The 16,652-nt window shown below is 39.9% G+C and overlaps 1 protein-coding gene across 1 annotated transcript in view; it reads left to right on the forward strand.

The window, feature by feature from the left end:
• SLC25A21 (solute carrier family 25 member 21) overlaps window positions 1–12,082 on the forward strand; it is a 223,463-nt gene extending 211,381 nt beyond the window's left edge. Inside the window, exons 9-11 of the mRNA XM_044918276.1 lie at window positions 7,885–8,066; window positions 8,993–9,045; window positions 12,021–12,082. Coding sequence (XP_044774211.1) covers window positions 7,885–8,066; window positions 8,993–9,045; window positions 12,021–12,082 — 297 coding nt within the window. The remainder of the gene's footprint in view (window positions 1–7,884; window positions 8,067–8,992; window positions 9,046–12,020) is intronic.
• The last annotated feature ends 4,570 nt before the right edge of the window (window positions 12,083–16,652 follow it).

Consider the following 16,652-nt stretch of genomic DNA (forward strand, 5'->3'; position numbering starts at 1 on the left):
TAAGCAGGCTCCATGCCTAGCACAGAACCCAACTCAGGGCTCTATCCCACAACCCTGAGATCATGACCTGAGCCAAATCAAGAGTCAGACGCTTAACTGACTGAGCCACCCAGGTGCCCCTGCCCATTTTTTAATCAGGTTATTAGTTTTCTTGGTATTGAGTTGTAGGAGTTCCTTATATATTTTATATATGAACTCCTTATCAGATACATGGTTTCCAAATATTTTCTCCCATTCCATAGGTTGCCTTTTTACTCTTTTGTTTCCTTTGCCCTGTGTTGTTGGGCTCCCTCTAGAAGCTTCCTCTAGAAGCTTTTTAGTTTGACATAATCCTATTTGTCTATTTTTGGTTTTGTTGCCTGTGCTTTTGGTATCAAGTCATTGCTAATACCAATGTCATGAAGCTTTTCTCATATGTTTTCTTCTAAGAGTTTTGTGGTTTCAGGTCTCAAATTTAAGTCTTTGATCCATTTTGAATTTATTTTTGTGTATGGTATAATATATGGGTTCAATTTCATTCCTCTGCCTGTGGATTTTCAGGTTCTCCAGCACCATCAAAGACTATTCTTTCCCGGGGCGCCTGGGTGGCTCAGTTGGTTAAGCGACTGCCTTCGGCTCAGGTCATGATCCCGGAGTCCCTGGATCGAGTCCCACATCGGGCTCCCTGCTCGGTGGGGAGTCTGCTTCTCCCTCTGACCCTCCCCCCTCTCATGTGCTCTCTCTCATTCTCTCTCACACAAATAAATAAATAAAATCTTTAAAAAAAAAAAAAAAGACTATTCTTCCCCGATTGGCTTGGCACCCTTGTTGAATATTAGTCAGCCATATATGCTTGGATTTATTTCTGGGCTCACTGTTATGTCCCACTGGTCTATGTCTGTCTTTATGCCTGCCCCATACTGTTTTTATTACTATAGCTTTGTGATATACTTTGAATTAGGAAGTGTGATTCCTCCAGCTTTATTCTTCTTTCTTAGGATTGATTTGACTATTTGTAGTCTTCTGTGATTTCATACGAATTGTAGAATTTTTTTGTATTTCTATGAAGAATGCCATTGGATTTTTATAAGGATTGCATTGAATCTGTAGATCACTTTGGGTATTATGGAAATTTTAACAATACTAATTATTTCAATCCATGAACATGGGATGTCTGTATTTGTTTGTGTCTTCTTTAATTCTTTATGTATTTGATAGCAACAATGTGAAACCATCTGGTCCTGGGCTTTCCTTTGTTGTGAGGTTCTTGATTGCTGATTAAATCTCCATACTAGTTATAAGTTTATTCAAACTTTCTATTTCTTCATGATTTAGTCTTGGTAGGTTGTATGTTTCTAGGAACTAATCCATTTTTTCTAGGTTGTCCAGTTTGTTGACATATAATTATTCTTAGTAGTCTCATTCCTTTTTAGTTCTGTGATGTCAATTGTAATGTCTCTTCTTTCATTTCTGTTGTATTTGAGTCCTCTCTTTTTATCTTAGTCTTGCTAAGGGTTTGTCATTTTTATCTTTTCAAAAAAATGAACTCAATGTCATTGATTTTTTTTTTAATTTTTCTAGTCTCTATTTATCCCTGCTTTAATCTTTATTATTACCTTCCTTCTGCTAATTTTGGACTGACTTTTCTTCTTTTTTTCTAGCTCCTCAAGCTGTAAAATTAGGTTGTTTATTTGAGATATTTTTTAATGTAGGTGTTTTTCACTATAAAATTACCTCTGAATACTTCTTTAACTGCATCCCATAGGTTTTGTATTTTCATTTAATCTATATTGTCTTTTCATTTATATTTGTCTGAAGGTATTTTCTAATTTCCTTTTGACCAATTAGTTGTTTATTTCTTTTCTTTTTTTAAAGATTTTATTTATTTGAGAGAGAGAGAGAGAGCACAAGCAGGAGGAGGGGCAGAGGGAGAGGAAGAAGCAGACTTCCCACTGAGCAGGGAGCCCAACAACACAGGGCTCGATCCCAGGACCCTGAGATCATGGCCCGAGCCAAAGGCAGATGCTTAATCAACTGAGCTACACAGGTGCCCCTCAGTTGGTTGTTTAATAGTATGTAGTTTCCTCAGGGAGAAGCAGGCAGCTGCCATTTTTGTCTGCTCCCTCTCTGCTGAGCAACAAGAGGGCTATGACACCTCATTTCTCCCCCAGGTAGCTAGATTGCACTGGACCTGTCAGAACTCCAAGACGGGCAAGAAAGATACCAGTTTTTTGGGCCTCCCTAAAGAAATTGGGGTATTGGACACATAGATCAGGAAGTGACTAAGTTTTTAAGAGGCAGAGAAGCTAGGTACTATATCACAGGACTTTGATAGTGAAAGCCCAGGAGTAACTTCCTTCTCCCTACTGCATGTTTCCCTTGCACTTTGTTCACACCCCCACTTCATTACTTATCACATTGTACTGTGATACTTAATAATACACCCACCCCAATCCCTCTCTGGATCATTTACCTCCACATTCAACTCTAGCACCCAGTGTAGGACTAGGCATATATAGACATCCAATAAATGTTTGTTGAATGAATAAACAAAACATGAATGATGGATAGAAACAATATCATATAATGGTTATGAGCATATGGTTGCAAATCAGAAGAACCTGAGTTCAAGTCCAGGCTCCACCTCTTATAAGCAGTGTGATCCTGGACTTAACTGACTTAACTTTCTCAGTCATGTGTCCTTATCTGTAAAATGGTGTTACATACCTAATCCATAGGGTTCTTATATAATATACATGTTCTGTATATATTTTTGCATGTAAGATGGTGTCTGGCAATAAGTATTATTAATAGTATCATTATTTCTCATAATGAAAGTTATGAAAAATAATATAAATATTATAAAATATATATTTTGTTTCTATTTACTTTTGCTATTAATTTCATTGTGATGTGTTGTTATCATTATTGACAGAAATGCTGGAGTGATTCACTGATAGCTGGTACAGAATGACCCATTCAGATTAGGTGACAGGTATCACTCATACCCAAAACCTCACAAGTGTGCATTCTTGCTCTGGACTGGGCTAGGGGTAGGAGAGGCTGATGAGAGTTAACAACATCACTTTTAGTTCTGCAGCCTGAAGAGACAAAGCCCTGTTTCCACCAAAGAAAGCTTTATTAAAGATTTCTTTTTTATTTTTTATTTTTATTTATTTGACAGAGAGAGGCACAGTGAGAGAGGGAACACAAGCAGGGGGAGTGGGAGAGGGAGAAGCAGGCTTCCCACCAAGCAGGGAGCCCGACGCGGGGCTCGATCCCAGGACCCTGGGACCATGACCTGAGCCGAAGGCAGACGCTTAAAGACTGAGCCACCCAGGCGCCCCCAAAGAAAGCTTTAAAATCCCTCCCAGCATATCCAGAGCATCCCAGTGCTGCTTAACCAACCCAAGGATACAAAGAGATGAACCATAATCTTCCTGTTAACCAGGGGTTCTCAGACTTTAGTATCCATCAAACTAAATTTGGAGGACTGTTTAAACAGATTGCTGGGCTCCATCTCCATCAGTAGGCCTGGGATAGAACCCCAATTTGTATTTCTAATAAGTTCCCACATGGTACTGATGATGGTGGTTCCAGCACCACACTTTGAGAACCACTGAGTTCATAGAAATGGTTGAGGTATGAGAACCCAATGCCAGGGCAGGAATGTGTGCAGAAATCTTTTCATGAAGTTGAATTGCCTGATAACCCCTGTAAAAATTAGGACTTTCTTTTTTCAGCCCCAGTGTTTTCAACCCTGAACTCCCCTCTTGTTTGTAAATTTATTGGTAGGGGAAATAGTTTTGTGAAGTTGTTTTTAAGCTTTTATGAGCCTGATCAAACCTATAGACACTCTCTACAGAAAAGCCCATATACACATACACAGAAACATTGCTTACAACTTCAGGAGGTGCCAGGACACCTCTTCCATCAGCCCACCCACTGACAGCAAGGAATATCAGTAGAAAAACTATGCCCTAAGACAGTCTTGGGTTCACGTGGATGTAACAAAAAGTCCCTTCTTATACTTAACCTTTCAGTTAACTCATTTTTAAAACAAGAATAATAATAATATTCTTGCATCAAAGTTTGTGAGGATTAGCTGATGTAATACATGAAAAGGCATAATTTGATAACCAGAAACACTAAATAATACCTTTTTTTCTCTCTTCATAGTCTTGTTACAATAAACTCTCATTCTTCAGGCAAGTGGCTGCCTCTCCCTACTAAGGAAAGATCAGGAAGTATAAGAAAGAAGAGCCCTAAGTGTAACAGTTCAAGACCTTACTCTACTCCCATCACATTCTTCTGCTAAAATCTGGTCACAGGTTGCCATATCATGGTTCTCTCTGTGAGTCACTGAGCAATGGGATCTAGCAAGCCCAGGCCTGGCTCTGTGACCTGAGAGTCTCAATTTACTTGCCCTGAAATACTCCACTTTGCAAATGTCCAATGTCTTGTCATGTCCCCATGTTAATGCCTCCTGGCAGAAAGATAGAAATGTAAGGTTCTAATAGGGGTTTGTTTCTAGGCTAAAAGATGCTGAGTCTTGAGAAATAGTGATTAAGGGTAAAGCCTGATTCTCACTGTTTCTACAAAAGTAAATAAATACATTGATAGACCAATCAGCAGGCATTTATTTAGCACCTACTGTGTACACTGTGTAATAGATGACACGAAGAGGAGTAACACATGTTCCTATGCTATGCCAACTCACAATCCAGCAGGGAAAATAGATGTATGTGAAAATATACCAAACACAAAGTGAGCCTTGGCAAGGGCAATGATTGTGGTTCATACAGAGGTTCAAAAGTACAGGAGGGAGAAATTAATTTTAACAGGGATCCATTGAAGTCTCCTGGGCAAGGGGGGATTTTTAGCTGGCCCCTAAGGGAGGAGTGGGACTGTGTTAGGTGACTATAATGGAGAAGGACTTTATAGGCTGTGGAAGTAGTTTGAAGAAAAGACTTAGAAAAGTGCTTGGTTTAAATTTGCATAATTATGTTTTAACAAGTGTGACTATAATATAGGGGTGGGGTGGAGGTATCGAACTTGAGGCCAGAGAGAGAAGTTGGAAACATGTGTGGGAAGGAAACCAAAGGCCAAGTGAGGAGCTTTGGCTTTACTCATCATGCAGCGGGGAAGGATTGAGGGTCTTTGATACCTCAGGCAGGTCTGTTTTTCCAAAAAGAGAGCTGGTGTCGCTGTGAAAAGACAATAGAGAGCAAAAAGCAAACATGACTTGGTAAGGTGTTGGGAACCTGAACTAAAGCCAGAGCAGTGGGCGTAGCCAGGAGGGCACACGGGGCAGACGTGTGTGAGACGCTGCATTTTGAGAATGGTTGATGACACGTAGAAAAAAAAAAAAAAAAAAAAAACAACAGAGGCAAGCTGAGAGGGCACACCCAACCCCAGGCGGGGTTGCTGCATAGAGCAGACCATGGGCTCCAAGGAAGAAACTGGCTGGGGGCCCAGGGACTAGAGGGTGAGGAATACCTCCTGGCTGTCCCAAGAAGACTTTTGTCCTTCCTAGAATTCCCAGAAGGGTAGCAACTGACCATCTGAATCACTGATGCCTGGACATGGGTCCTCAGCCCGGCAGCTTCAGAAGTCCTGCAGATCTTTTCAAATAACTTTCAGGCCCTTTCCCATGGGATTTTGATCTGGAAACCTGAGGTGGGGCCCAGGCATCCATTCTTTGTAAAGCTCTCAGGTGAATGTGATGCACATCTGGTTTGGGGAACCGCTATGGGACCTTACTATTAGTCTGGGAGGTGTATAGAGACCCTGGCTCAGTACATACTTGTGCTGATGAAGACTGTGATGAGCCGAAGACCTTGAGCTTTAGTATCCAGCAGTGTCTCAAGCACAGTGACCCTCATCGAATGTCTCAGGAGGGAACCCCTCCTCCAACTCTAGGCCTCAGTGACCACACCAGGAGATGGGAGAGGCTGCATGCTTGATGGGTTCCCCTGAACGACCCAAGAGGACAATGTACATACAAGTCATCATTTTCACCCTTGTCCTCAATTCAAAAAGGAGGGCTTGGCTGTGTCACAGGGATCCCATAAGAGAATCTTATTACAGGATGCTTTGAGACTTTAGAAGACAGGCTACATAATAATACTAGCCATTTTCTGCCAGGCTTATACAACATTCATAGTACTTTCACTGCTATTTTTGTTTTTATTTCTCAGAAAAATAATGCAGTACAAAGGTAAGGCTGGTTAAACGGATCCCTTCTGGACACTGGGCTCTGTGTGATTTGGTGACTCATGCAAGGTCAGACAAACCAGAGCCAGTTGTGAACCCGCCATCCTCCTGAGCTCCGGTTCTGCTTCTGGGCCATAATGGAGAAGGGTAACATAAAGGCATTTTTCTCTCCTTGTAAAAGAGGGAAAAAATGGGGGGACGGGGGAATTATTTAAACACACCTCACTCATACTGCAATCACTGCATTGTTTTTTCCTGTTGAAACACCCTGTTGGTTTTTAAATCCCTTTAAACCTACCCGGCACCTGTATGGCCCAGATCCAAGAATTATTACCGAACCCTTCACTTTTTATATTTAGCCACATAGGGGTTTCTGTGATGGTATCTGGCTCTTGGTTCATTTGAAAATTGCAGAGCTTCCAGAAGTTTTCTTCTTCCATAGAAGCTAGAAGCATGCAATGCTCAGACATGATTTCTTAAATTTTTTATTTTTATTTTAATCAAGTATGTCTCCCCACTTAGGTTCTCCTGCTGGGTAAAATGGTATCATGGCACCACCCTGTATTGTTCCCGTGTGAAGATCCTCCTGAAATATTGACCAAAAGAAAGGGCAGGGGAGGGATGGGGGAGGGATGGGTGGTCTCCATCAGCAACTTATGGTTTGTGGGATGACCTCTCTTCAGGGCAAGAACTGAGGCTGAAAACATAATGAGAACTTCCCAGCAAATTCATTATAACACAGCATAATGTGAGCTCACTGGGCACAAAAATAGGCTGAAGGAAAGTGACTCCCACATCAGACCTAATTAAATACTTTGATGTCAGAAAGCAGAGGAGGGAGGGGTGGAAAATCAAATCAGACCAAAGTGAAGGACCTAAATTCAAATGGAAAAAAGAAATATTTCTCTCTCTCTCTCTTCCCCCTCCACCTCCCCTATACGCCCCCCCCCCCCCATTGCCTCTTTCTCTGTGCCTCTGTCTCTCTCTCTCCTTTTCTTCCTTTGCCATGTAGGAAGAATAAGATTCAGGAACAATAGGTTGTAAATTCTTCAGCCAATTAGTCCAGTAACTTACTACTGTTTATAATGCACAGAATGTCACAGGCTGGTTTGCAAACTCCCCAAGTTGGTTTGTTAATAACAGGAAGCTAGCACTTCTCAGTACAGTGGATCAGCTACACGGGAAAATAAATGCAAAAAACCTGGAGGGGAATAGCAGCAGACCAAGAGTAGCCTTGATTTAATTTAACATTTGGGGGTCCACACACAAATGAGCATTTTAGTAGGCTTCATGGTGGAAGTTGCTGTCATTTGTAAAATATTCTGGCCAATTAGCTAATAGTGTGCTTGGATTTCTCCTGTTTTGATACAGTAATACTAAGTACATTGTGAAGCCCAATTATACAAATCATCCCCATATGCCATACCAGTCTTTCTTTATGAACTGTGTTTATAAATCCTGTGTGAGGAAATGTGTACTTCAGCAATTTAGACCATGTGTAAAAACATAGCCAATGGGATTGTCAAGAAAACAAGTTCCAGCCTAGGAAATCCTAATGTGTTCCGCTGGAATAACAGGAGGGTGCCGGGGAGTGCAATGCTCTGCTTAAATACATATTGCTTTATAGTGTTTAGCCAATTTAGGGGCTTCCGCTTCCCTTTCTGTTACTTTATTCTTCTTTTCTTTTAGGATCCAACCTTGGAGTTTTTGAGAAAATTTGGGATTGGTCTTCTCTCGGGCACAATAGCCTCAGTCATTAACATCCCTTTTGATGTTGCCAAAAGTAGGATTCAAGGGCCTCAACCAGTTCCTGGAGAGATCAAGTACAGAACCTGTTTTAAAACAATGGCAACAGTCTACCAGGAAGAAGGGTAACATTCTTATTTTAATAAATGTGCAGGACTCAAGTACTGTTAAAAGTATATCGTACTTCCATTTTGCTGAGAGCCATTAAGCCCTCCTAAATTGGGTGTGTGTGTGTGAAAAGCTCTAGAGAATAATGACAAACTTTGTGAGATAACACAATGATGAAATGTTGGCAACGTGTTCTTACACCATCCAGAACCTTGGGCCACCATCATACAACCTGCTGCATGTTTATCTTAGAATCCTCAGATGAACCTTTTTCTTGTCAGTTTGCATAATATGCTATAATACACCCTGTTAACATGTGGGCAGGAGGATGATTGTCTTCTAACTGTAAATCTAATCAAAATGTCACCTCATTTTAGCCCCCTGGGAGAATTAAACATGAGAGTTCTGTGAAAGTAGCTTTCTTTCAAATATCTGAAGCACATGTTTTTTTCTGCTAGTCTTTTTTTTTTAAGTGTTACATCTGTCTCTTCATCCCACCTCACTCAGATCTTATTCTCAAGTAAACAAGTAATATTTTACTATTTCGACCTACACTATGTCATCTTTCCTTTTGTGAAGACCGAGTTTGTGGTCTTTTAAATTCAATTACAAAAGTCATTTTGTCCATATACATAGCTGTCTTGAAAGTAAGACCTGTGTTCATAGCAAAAACCATCTCGCTGAGGAAAGTCATATTTCTGGTTGGACATGATCAGCATAGCTTGGGCAATAAAGAATTCATTAACTCTTTCCCTTTGTCCAGTTTGCTGCAGAAAATATATAGCCAGATATTGCCTGGTTTGGGATATGTGTGATTTCAAATAAATTTTCTTGTAGATGCTGGGTCAACATCTCAATAAAGCTGGTCCATTCTATTTTCAGAATTCAGAATTAGTTTCAGAATTAAGAATTAAAAATGTTGCTCTTTCCCTTCCTATTATAGGATTTTAGCTTTGTACAAAGGCCTGCTTCCCAAGGTTATGAGGCTTGGACCAGGTAATGATGTCTTTATTACTTCTATCCTTCCTTCTTTGTTGTTCTGCTGTCTTTTTTTCATATCTGTGTCGATCAGCAACATGATATGTTGATCACACTGTCAAAGATGGAAACCGTGAGGATATAAAGTTGTCTATGAGTGTGCAAGACACTGAAGACATCTGTTAGAAATGTTTTCCACCTTTGTTTGTAAGGTACTGTTTAAGACTTTGCTCGAGGCTGGTTGAAGCCAAAGCCCAGCTTAAGTCAATAGGAAAGGCTCCCCAGCCCGTTGGGAGTTTGAGTGAGCAAGGAGGCTGTGGGGGAGGATTTTCACTGAGCCCATAAAACTCTCCTGGTGCCCCCCCCAGTTCATTCTTGTTCCTGCCTCAACTTCATTTCAAAAACAAAAAAGAAGGGTAACTTGCCTCCACAAAGCGCAAGAACCTCTTGTCTTCACGGTCCCCCGGGGTGGGGGGGGGGGCTGTGGTGAGTGTAGCGCCCAGGGAGTGGCAGCGGGGCAGTCTGGCGCTCACCTTCCTGGCGTCTGTCAGCATGATGGTGGAGGCTCCTGGCTCAGGGCCTTACCTGCAGACGCCAGCCCACAGAAAACCGGCTGCTCTTCCCACAGGGAGAGTCAGCTGCCTCTGTGTAAATAGATAAGAGCATAACTGCTGCAGACCCAACCGCCTTGGCAAACAGTCTTGGATTAGAAGCAACCCTGTGTCTCAGTACAGCCAGGCTCACCTACTTTGGTGTCCCGGTGTCCTCTCCCGAAGCTTCCCCTGCCCCTCGCCCCTCTCCCCTTCCCTTCCTCCCTTTTACCACCACGGTCCTCCTGCCCTGCCACACTCACACACGGGCACAGTCACCGTCCTCGAACCTCAGCTCAGTGCGCCAGCACTTCTACCATCCTGAGGTAGAGGACAGCTCACCCTCTCATGTATTTAGAAAACACTTCCGCAATTCTTGGTCCATCTATCCCAACCTTCCCAGGCATTTAAGCATGGATTTGCTTCACACTGGAGATGGAGACTTGCCTCCTGCTAGTCATTGGCCCGTGTGTAAAAACAAAGGCAATGACAAAGAATATTGGTGATTTTGTGCAACTCTCTCTGCGACTTTGTGGTGTTTTCCCTTCACCACACAGTAAAACCCCGATAGTAGACCTAGTATTAGAGAAAATCGTAGGAATGACCCTAACCCAGCTTTCTCAGGAGGGGATGGGCCTGAAAAGAGTGGTGATCAGGGAGAGTTTACCTAAAACAGTAATTGACTGGAACCTTAATCCAAAACTCTTAAATAATCTGACCCCAAGTTTTGTTAGAGGCTTGCAAATGTTTGGTTGGCTTTTTAAATGTTTTTGCATGAGGCGTCCTGAGTTGCTGTGGTGGTAAATACAATGAAAAGCGTTGTTGTGAGTGGACTGTCCAGGCTAAACAAAACTGTGAATGACTGGAAATCTGCTTCAGGGACCTGGCCTCCACTCACATGTAAGTCCTGCAAACGTGCAAGTCCCAGCAGCTTTAAAGGAAAGAAAGGTGGACAGAAAAGCACGCCATTTGACTTAAGGATAAGATTTTTTTTTTTTTTTAAAGAGAGTAAAAAAGTGAAAGAAAGGGTAAATCTGGGATTTTCATCCTTCATTGTAGGAAGCATCCATCCCATCTTCTTTTTATAACAGCCTCGGCAGCTCTGTCTTGCTCACAACCAGTCACCTGCCATGAAAGGAGGCTCTTGAAGTCTGTGGTTTAAACTCCAAATATCACCAGGCTGAAAACTAAACCAATTCTGCATGTTCTTGTCTTACACTGAGAATAGTTAATAAAAGTAAACACTGCAATTACATAGGTATTAATAACCCTCTGTCAGTGGGTCTTTTTTTGTTTGCCAGAGTGCCAAGAGGGTTATGGCAGCAGAGGGGTCTAATAGAGTATCTTCATGGGTTAAAAATGAAAATTACAGGCAGATAATTATCTTTGGTATAAGGTTACACAAACATGTGTGGTCTGTAGATTAAAACACACAAACACACACATGGCAGTGTGTACAAAATAACTAAGATCAAAATCAAGTTATATTTCTTCTCGTCAGAAGTCAATCTTCTGTTCATGCAGCCAAGTTTTCTTGAGGTTGTGCTCAGGATATTTGTCCACATTTTGATTTTGTAATATTTTTCACACAGACATGAGAGGATAGATAGATTACATTAAAGAGCATGGGATATGTGCCATTTTATTGCATCAGGTAGAACACACATGCAGAGGCCTCTCCAGATTTCCAGGTATTCTGCAACCTAGGTGTTTGTTTTTCTGTATCATAGTCATGTTGACCTTTCAAGACAAATACTGGTCTGTGATACCCAAACCCCACCACCAAATTTTCAAGTGCAATCCACTCATATCTGAGGCAAATAAAAGGAATAAAAGCAAAAGGAGGTTGAAAGCTAGCTATATTTTGTAATACACATATTTTAAATATTCTGAAGCTACTTTTCACATTGCAATCCAGTTTGAAGGCTATTAGAGAAAATCAGATTCATCTATCAAGCACCCTCTTAGATAAGCTTTCTTTCTTGAATGCAACTAGGACAGTGCTAATTATGGACTGGAAAAGATAAATCCTTTGCCTACATATGAAAAATATGAATGGTTTCTGTTTGCAGGAACGCCACATGCCCTTACATGACTAAATGTGTCTATATTTATTTACTTTTAAAAATTACAAGTGCCTGAAAAAGAATCTGATGAGAAATGATGAAAGTTACAGAAACTCATGGGGAAAAAATGTATTTGGAGAATCAAGATGGTCTTGATTTTGCTCTGAGAATTTTCCACAATAGCTTTATATCGATGTATTAGAGCCCAGGGACTGATGAGTCTACACAGCCCCTGCCTGATAGGCTGCGTGGGACTTCGCAGATTCAGAAACCCAGTGGGGGAAAATGAAACTATTTTGCAGGATTTGAGATAAAAACCAGCTCTTTTCTTTTCTAGGTGGTGCAGTGATGCTGCTGGTTTATGAATACACCTATTCCTGGCTTCAGGAGAACTGGTGATTGCCTAGGAGATATTGAGATCATGGATGTTTGCTCTACAACACCATGAGGAGAGACTAGCAGCTCAGCTGATATGATTATAAATTATAATTATACAATTATGTACAATTATTAAGGGGAAACAGTTTATTCAAGAACAAAACCTATTTTGATACTTCAAAAATTATCTCTACACAATTTGAGACTGTAGTTTTGTCTATATCCATAAATCTGTGCAAAGAAAAATAGTTTGAAGTAATGAGGTATATAAATCGAACACAGAAAATAGCATAGAAATCAGATATATTTCATAAAAGCTATATAAATTTTGTGATCTGTATTCCTCTTACACTGCTTCATGAAGAAAATTCATTGTATCGATAATTATTTTTTCCCACGAGGTCAAGAAATGCTTAGAGTCGGGCGCCTGGGTGGCTCAGTTGGTTAAGCGACTGCCTTCGGCTCAGGTCATGATCCTGGAGTCCCGGGATCGAGTCCCACATCGGGCTCCCTGCTCAGCGGGGAGTCTCCTTCTCCCTCTGACCCTCCCCCCCTCATGCTCTCTCTCTCATTCTCTCTCTCTCTCAAATAAATAAAATCTTTAAAAAAAAAAAAAAAAAAGAAATGCTTAGAGTAATAAAAAAATTAAGCCAAAATTTGAACAGTTTTTATAAGGAATTAAATTCTCCCATAAATAATATTTAAAAGGCACAAGGAAAAGTACACTAAAATGGCATTTTTAAAATGTTGAATTTTATGTTAAAATTTAAATCTGGTGGTGTTCTTTGAGTAATAATACATTATCACAGCTATATTTTCCCAAAGCTACTTTATATTTTGCACTGTTGTTTAAAGCAGGTCATATTTTTAAATCCTGATACGTGAAGTTTTTTATGGCAAATAGAACACATGAAATTTCCTTCACATAATTCCCTTTGAAAACAATTTTTGTTGCTGAAATATTTTCATGTTAAAACACAAATTGGAGGGCGCCTGGGTGGCTCAGTTGGTTAAGCGACTGCTTTCGGCTCAGGTCATGATCCTGGAGTCCCGGGATCGAGTCCCGCATCGGGCTCCCTGCTCGGCGGAGAGCCTGCTTCTCCCTCCGACCCTCCCCCCTCTCATGTGCTCTCTCTCTCTCTCTCTCTCTCTCTCTCTCATTCTCTCTGGCTCAAATAAATAAATAAAATCTTTAAAAAAAAAAAAAAAAAAACACAAATTGGAACCACTCCTTGGGCCCATTTGTGCTGTCTGTTTTTGCATCCAGATATCTTTTTTTTTTTTTTAAATAAGATTTTTTATTTACTTGCGAGAGAGAGAATGAGAGACAAACAGTCTCTCATTGGTCTCTCATTGGCATGAGAGCGAGGAGGGTCAGAGGGAGAAGCAGACTCCCTGCTGAGCAGGGAGCCTGATGTGGGACTCGATCCCGGGACTCCGGGATCATGACCTGAGCCGAAGGCAGTCGCTTAACCAACTGAGCCACCCAGGCGCCGCATCCAGATATCTTTGTTCAGAACTCTTACCTCTGCCATTCTTAAAAAGAATGTTTAGAGTAAAACTACATTTCCAGATTATTAGTTTTAAGTGACAGCTTCAGGTGTGAAGTCAACTATCCGTAGTGTTAAAATATGTACTATGAAGGGGAAAATGTTTCAAAATAGAAGTACATTCTTAGCATTTCCAAAAATTCCTGTACTAACATGCACTCTAAGAAATACCTCCTTGGCACTGATATCACCAAACTTGATTTTATATTTGCATCCTGAAATGATGCTACTTCAGTAGCTAAAGTCAACAAAAATATCTGCCCGTTCTAGATGACACATGTTCTTAACTACTACTGAGGGCTATTTGCACCAAGAGACTAGGTCACTAAAGCATTTTGAAAAGAAAAAATAAAAGATAACATGATAATTATTACTTTTTATTAATTTAGAGCATTTGAAGTATAAAAATAAAGGCTTTTTAACATACTGTATATACATACACAGCCTTTGGTTGTACATCCTTTCCAACGTGTTTTTTAATTTATATTACAGCCCAATATTTCATAAGAAGGTCATTAAAAGTAGAAGAAAAAAAAACCCAAGAGAAAGAAGAATGTGTCTGTTGTACAACTGCATTCTATCCTTGCAGGTAATGCTCTTGCATCCTGTGAGGGAGAGAAATGCCCACATAGAGGCCATGAAATTGAACCTTTAACCTCCCCTGTGAATGGGATGGAAAAGGATCTCTGAAGAGTGCATTTGCCAGTTTAAAAACAACACTTTTACCCCCTAAGAAACAAAGGAAATATGTCAACATTAGCCAATAATAATGTTTAAAAATCAAACAATCCCAATCCCGTACCCCATCCCATTTTCCTTCTCTTATTTTTAAAAGTAGCTTTAAATCATATTTTGCTTTGAATAGCAAACTGTATTTTAGCTTTCTGTTGTCTTTCTTAAGTTACGCCATGTGAATTCACTGTTGCTAAGACAAGACCTGGGGGAAAAAGAGAAGAAAAAAAAATCTTGATATCATTAACATTAGATTTTTAAAAATATAAGAACCAGAAAAAAATTATAAATAGCATTAACAAGAGATTTCTTAATTTAGATAAAGAAAATATTTCATTGTGTTTCCATACAAATGATTGTTTTTTTTTAAAGACTCTTAGTAGCCATCTAAAAACTATCTGATAAGGGATAATTCTATACCTTATGTCAGCTTTTCTGGACGGCAGGAGAGTCCCTGTATGGTTATGGTTTTAAAGTCTCCACCAAAATATTGGACTGGTATCTTTGTTCCATTCAGTTTATAGTCTATTTTCTCACCAGACTGGGAACTCCAGATGTCAATAGGAGTTTTATAAGATCAAAGGAAGACTATGGCCCTGAGAGTTCATCTGCTCCTTCTGCTTATTCTTCTCCTGAAGTTATAATCCTCTGTTTGTAGCACTGAATTTTGGTTGCTTTAGAAATAAATGCAGTTCAAAGCTCTCTCTATAAGATATCTGTTGCTTGAAACAAGCAATTCCTCGAATATAACTTACGTGTCAGAAATCTGCTTACTGTTTATACGCTAGTGATCTGAAAGCCTTGCTCGTCTAGCCATCTGAGTTTTAAGTGAAGCCATGAAACCGATGTGACGGAACTGGATTGCTGTGTAGACCTTGCACAGCACAGATAGGAAGAAAGCAGGATCACCTCACGAATGCATCTTTAACATCCACATCTAGTGATGTGCCCTTTTAGTTATTGCACAGAATACCAAAAAAAAAAAAAAAAAACCCCACAATATATTAATTTTCCAATAGATGAATTGTACCAATGTTTTTAAAATGTAGTTTCAAGCCTACATATTGCCAAGCAGGAAGAACTTTCTAAATAGAAGAGAAAAACTGTAGAATTTTGCCCAAGAAAAGCAGTTGTTTTAAAATACAACACATAGCACATGCTCACACACACACACGTATACCCCACAGCGCTGCTATTAACATTAACGTGAAAACCCCATTGGTCTAGAAAGACTCATCAGCTAAACTATGTCCTGTAACTCCAGAAATGAATAAAGGGAATTAAAAAAAATTAAATAGCATTTGTATTTCTAATACCACCACCAGTTTACCTACATGTGAAACATGCTTCTGTACAACAATGTAAACTTCACAGCAAGCCGTTTTTACATTCATTAGAGCAGAATTTTCCATTTTCTTTAAATTACAACATAATTTTGGGCTGAGATTGCTGAAGACACAGGTAAGCCAACAATAACAGTACAATTTAGTTTCACAGTGGTTTTCTTAATATAAAGTTCATTTTAAGTGTCTTTGCAAAGCATTTCACATTAAACTTAAGTTTCTAAGTGACTTCCTTTAAAGCCTTCTTGTTCAGATATTTTCCACCCTCATGTCTTTATATGCTTGGCATGTGTGTTGTTTGATTAGGATACAAAATGGGAGACTGGCTTGTTTAATCTGTTTTTGAGTCCTCTGCTGTAGAAAGAAAAGGTCCTTCATAAGGTGTTGAAGCCTTCACTGCACACACAAAATTTGGGGCAAGTCCAGGTCCAGGAGCCCGAGCAGCCCACCACCAAACAGAGACAAAGACGTTGCCAGAAAGTCACCTTTGCAAAAAGAAAGAAAAAAATAGATGGGGGTGGGAGGGAGGGGGCATGTCCCATGGAATGAAAACACAAATGCACCATCCAGAGTCCGTATTTACAAACTAATAGAAAATATAAACATTATTGTATTTGGAACCAAGTCAAAACACCAGGAGGAGCTAAATTCAGATATTGCTTGTGTCACACATTATATTTTCCAACAAAAGAGGTCATCTCTTAAGAATAAACAAAGCATCACTCAAACAAGTCAATTATTGATTAGTTTCCTAATGATGAATTAAAGCTTATTTGGTCACCTTATTTGATTAGAGGGTGTAGCATAACTTTTTTTCTATATGTATTTTCCTTTATTGATTTTGCAAAATCTCAACAATTGCACGTTTCAAAAGTTCAGGTTGATTTAGAATAAATATACACATGTGGTTTTACCAAAGACTAGTGTTAAAAGTTCCTTAAGCCCTTTGAGGGGTGCAGGTTTCTT

The sequence above is a fragment of the Neomonachus schauinslandi genome, chromosome 9 (genome assembly GCF_002201575.2).
Source record: "Neomonachus schauinslandi chromosome 9, ASM220157v2, whole genome shotgun sequence".
Lineage (NCBI taxonomy): Eukaryota > Metazoa > Chordata > Mammalia > Carnivora > Phocidae > Neomonachus > Neomonachus schauinslandi.